The sequence below is a fragment of the Apteryx rowi genome, unplaced genomic scaffold (assembly GCF_003343035.1).
Source record: "Apteryx rowi isolate R43461 unplaced genomic scaffold, aptRow1 scaffold_626, whole genome shotgun sequence".
Classification (NCBI taxonomy): Eukaryota; Metazoa; Chordata; class Aves; order Apterygiformes; family Apterygidae; genus Apteryx; species Apteryx rowi.
In genome coordinates this window covers 53,300-56,861 of record NW_020450901.1, presented here as the reverse complement: position 1 = coordinate 56,861, position 3,562 = coordinate 53,300, and the positions used below count along the sequence as shown (strand labels likewise).

Sequence of the window (3,562 nt, the reverse complement as noted above, 5' to 3'; positions counted from 1 at the left end):
CCGCCGCCGCCGCCGCCGCCTCAACGCGCCCCTCTGCCGGCAGCTCGGAGCCCGCGGCGGAGGCGCGGGGAACCACCGTGCTGCACGAAGCCGTCAGCTACAGCCCCCAGCCCCTGCCAGGTGAGGCACCGCCGCCGCGGCCCCGGGCGGGGGGAGACGCTCCCGCCGCCCCTCCTGACCGCGGCCCCGGCCTCTCGCCCGCCCGCCCGCAGCGAGGCACTTCGACACCAGCACGACGGAGCCGGTCAGCTTCTTCCTGTCGAGCCTGGAGGAGCTGCTGGCCTGGCGGCCCACCGGCGACGACGACTTCAACGTCGCCGCCACGCCGCTGGCGAAGCGCCAGCCRCCGCTGCACGCCGCGAGGCCCCGGACGCTGGTGTGCCACGACATGAAGGGCGGCTACCTGGACGACAGGTGGGCGCTGCGGGGACGCCAGCTGGCGGGGACYGGGGTGTGCTCCCCGCAGAGCTGCTCGCGCCGGCACGGAGCCTGCTCGCTCCCCGGGGCCCTRGCTCCGCGGCGGTTGTGGACAGCATCTGCCCCAATGAGTATTTTCCACAGTCTCCAAGCATGGCGCAAGCTCCAAACCTGTTTTTCCTCTGCTTGTTTCATCATTTCCTGCTGGACTGACTTCATCCAGGCAGGGATGGAGGCAGGGAGTTGGCTCTGGGCTCCAGAGCACCCTGGTCTTGCTCAGACCAGCCCTAGCTGGGGTCTGCRCATGGGTCACCCAGTGCCGTGGCCTGGGATCTGCCCGGTGTGGATGGGGCGTGGGTCYGGCCGCGGAGCGATGGCCATCCGCCCAGCAGCATCCTTGCTGCGGTGCCCGGCCGCCGGCCCAGCCCTCCTCCCTCCCTGCCGGCAGGTTCATCCAGGGCTCAGCCACGCGCAACCCCTACGTCTTCTACCACTGGCGGTACATCGATGTCTTCGTCTACTTCAGCCACCGCACGGTGACCATCCCGCCCGTGTGCTGGACCAACGCGGCCCACAGGAACGGGGTCCCCGTGCTGGGTGAGGGCCGGGGCAGGCGGTGGGTGCAGGTGCAGAAGAGCTGGCGCCGTGGGGCTGGGCCACAGGCACCGGGGCTGGGGCGGCTGCAGCTGATGCGGCTCCCGGCGCCTCTCCAGGCACCTTCATCGCGGAGTGGGTGGACGGGGAGAAGCTGTGCGAGGCGTTCCTGGCCGGCGGGCCGGAGGCGTACCGCGCCGTCAGCGAGCAGCTGGCCCGCATCGCCCAGCACTACCGCTTCGACGGCTGGTTCGTCAACCTGGAGAACAAGCTGAGCGTGAGCAGCACCCGCTCCCGGCCCCCCTGCCTCCGCGGGCGTCACCTCCGCCGGGGCCCGGCCGCATYGCCGCAGCCGCGGTGGCAGCGCGCGGGCTGCCTCCCCTGCCCCGTGCCCACCCTGCCCTCTGCTCTCTGCCCGCAGGAGGCCGCGGTGAGGAATTTGCCCCTCTTCCTGCGGCACCTGACGGCGCGGGTGCACGAGGCCGTGCCGGGGGGGCTGGTGCTCTGGTAYGACAGCATCGTGCAGAGCGGCCAGCTGCAATGGCAGAACGAGCTGAACGAGCAGAACAGGTGAGGGGCCGCGAGGCGGGCGCGGGCGAAAGCAGCCCCGGGACGGGGTGGTTGGGGGGGGGGGAACAGCCCCGCATCCTCCTCCCGCGCCGACCTCGTCCCCAGGGAGTTCTTTGACGCCTGCGACGGGCTGTTCGTCAACTACAACTGGAAGGAGGAGCAGCTGGAGCGCTCCAAGAGCCTGGCCGGGCAGCGCCTCGCCGACGTCTACTTTGGCATCGACGTCTTCGCCCGCGGCGATGTGCTCGGCGGCGGCTTCGACTCTGACAAGGTGCGCGATCCCGGCACCTCCTCCCGGGCTGCCAACCCTTGCAGCCTTGCTAACCCCAACGCCGTGTCCTGCAGCCCCTGAGCCTGATCCGCAAGCACGGCTTCTCCGCTGCCATCTTTGCCCCCGGCTGGGTCTACGAGCGCCTGGGGGAGGAGAACTTCCTGCAGAACGAGAATGAGTGAGTGCGGGGACGGCGCCGGGAGGGCGATGCGGGCGCTGATCCCGGCTCTGCCCTTGCTGCAGCCGGGCGGTCGTGCCCCCGCCGCCTGCCGCCGCTTCCCGAGCTGGGGGCTCCGTTCCCATGCCTGCCTTTCCCGCAGGTTTTGGGGCTTGCTGGCGGAGCACCTGCCCACGCACAGCATCTGCACGCTGCCCTTCGCGACCTCCTTCAGCCTGGGCATGGGCAGCGGCCGCTTCGTCGCCGGGAAGGTGGGTGCGGGGGGCAGGGGGGGCGGCTCGGCCCTGGGCGGGCAAGGGGGGGCCGGGCACGGCGGGGTGCCCGCTGCCCACCCCGACCCAGCGCTCCCCATCCTGCAGGAGGAAGAGGCCGGGCCCTGGTACGACCTGAGCGCTCAGGAGATCCAGCCCCTCTACGCCGAGCGCCAGGGCGGGCTGAGCACGAGCTGCTGCCTGGGGGACGCCTGGCGTGGCGGCAGCTCCCTGAGGGTGCAGGGCACCATACCCGCCGGCGAGGAGCGCGTTGCCGTCCGGTGAGTCGGGTGCTGCGGCCCTGCTTCCGCCCGGTGCGGCCGGGCAGAGCTGTGCCGGCGCCGAGCGCGCCGTGGGGCTCGCTGGGGCACGCGCCGCCCCGCCAACCTAACGCAGTGTCTCCCCTTTCTCTCCTCTCCTGTCTCTGTCTCTCTGGGTGGATCTGGGGTCATCAGCCTTTTCTCTTTCCAGGTGCCGGCGCCCCCCAAGCTCCTCCTGACCCTGCTCTACAAGCTGGAGGGGCCGCAGCGCGACRAGCTCGCTGTTTCCCTGGAGCTCGCCACCCAGGACTCGAGGTCCTGCCGCACGGATGGCGTCACCCCCGTGGCCGGTGAGCGCCCYGGCGCCCGGCTCCTGCGGCCGGTAGGGCTCAGCGCCCGCAGCCGRGCACCGGGCAGCCCCCAGCCTCCTCCGTTGCCTCCCGCAGAGCCTGATGCCCGGCATCACCCCCGGTTCCTGCCGGCGCCGCCGCCCGGCCTCGCCGAGCTGCTCGGCGGCTGCGCCCGCGGCGCCCGCGGCTGGACCAGCCGGTGAGTGCTGCAGGGGCTGCGCGTGCCCCGGTGCAGGGTTGCACCGCAGCGGGCTGGGGCCCGTCCCCGCCACCCCCTGCCAGCTCGGCCCCCTCTGCGCGCAGGTGCTACGAGCTGGACTTGCAGGACTGCAGCCTGCACGACCTCTCCTTGCTGGTGTCCCGCCACCAGGCCAGCCCGCGCGACACCCGCTTCGCCTGCCTCCTCGGCGAGGTCCAGGTGAGCGCGCGGCGCTGCAGGCGCGGGGCGGGCGGCAGTGYGGAGGGGGGGTGCACCGAGGCTTCCGGGCCGGATCCCAACGGCACCCCCGTTCCCATCCGCAGGTGCTGGACGCCGCCAGCCTGGCGGGCTCCCCGCCGCAGGTGCTGCACGTCTGGGCCTCGCAGCTGCGGTGGCAGGAGGGCCCCGGCGCCGAGCTGCTCTCGCTCAGCCTCACGCTGCGCTGGTCCTACCCGCCCGGCCGGGCCTGCGG

General features: G+C 72.9%; 1 protein-coding gene across 1 annotated transcript in view; it reads left to right on the top strand.

The window, feature by feature from the left end:
* Positions 1-3,562, top strand: part of ENGASE (endo-beta-N-acetylglucosaminidase) — a 6,408-nt gene that overhangs the window by 2,430 nt on the left and 416 nt on the right. The window contains exons 2-14 of the mRNA XM_026084095.1: positions 44-120; positions 213-414; positions 866-1,014; positions 1,131-1,288; positions 1,433-1,581; positions 1,687-1,852; positions 1,927-2,030; positions 2,173-2,281; positions 2,390-2,562; positions 2,737-2,891; positions 2,988-3,090; positions 3,195-3,309; positions 3,414-3,554. Of these exons, the coding sequence (XP_025939880.1) occupies positions 44-120; positions 213-414; positions 866-1,014; positions 1,131-1,288; positions 1,433-1,581; positions 1,687-1,852; positions 1,927-2,030; positions 2,173-2,281; positions 2,390-2,562; positions 2,737-2,891; positions 2,988-3,090; positions 3,195-3,309; positions 3,414-3,554 (1,801 nt within the window). The remainder of the gene's footprint in view (positions 1-43; positions 121-212; positions 415-865; positions 1,015-1,130; positions 1,289-1,432; positions 1,582-1,686; positions 1,853-1,926; positions 2,031-2,172; positions 2,282-2,389; positions 2,563-2,736; positions 2,892-2,987; positions 3,091-3,194; positions 3,310-3,413; positions 3,555-3,562) is intronic.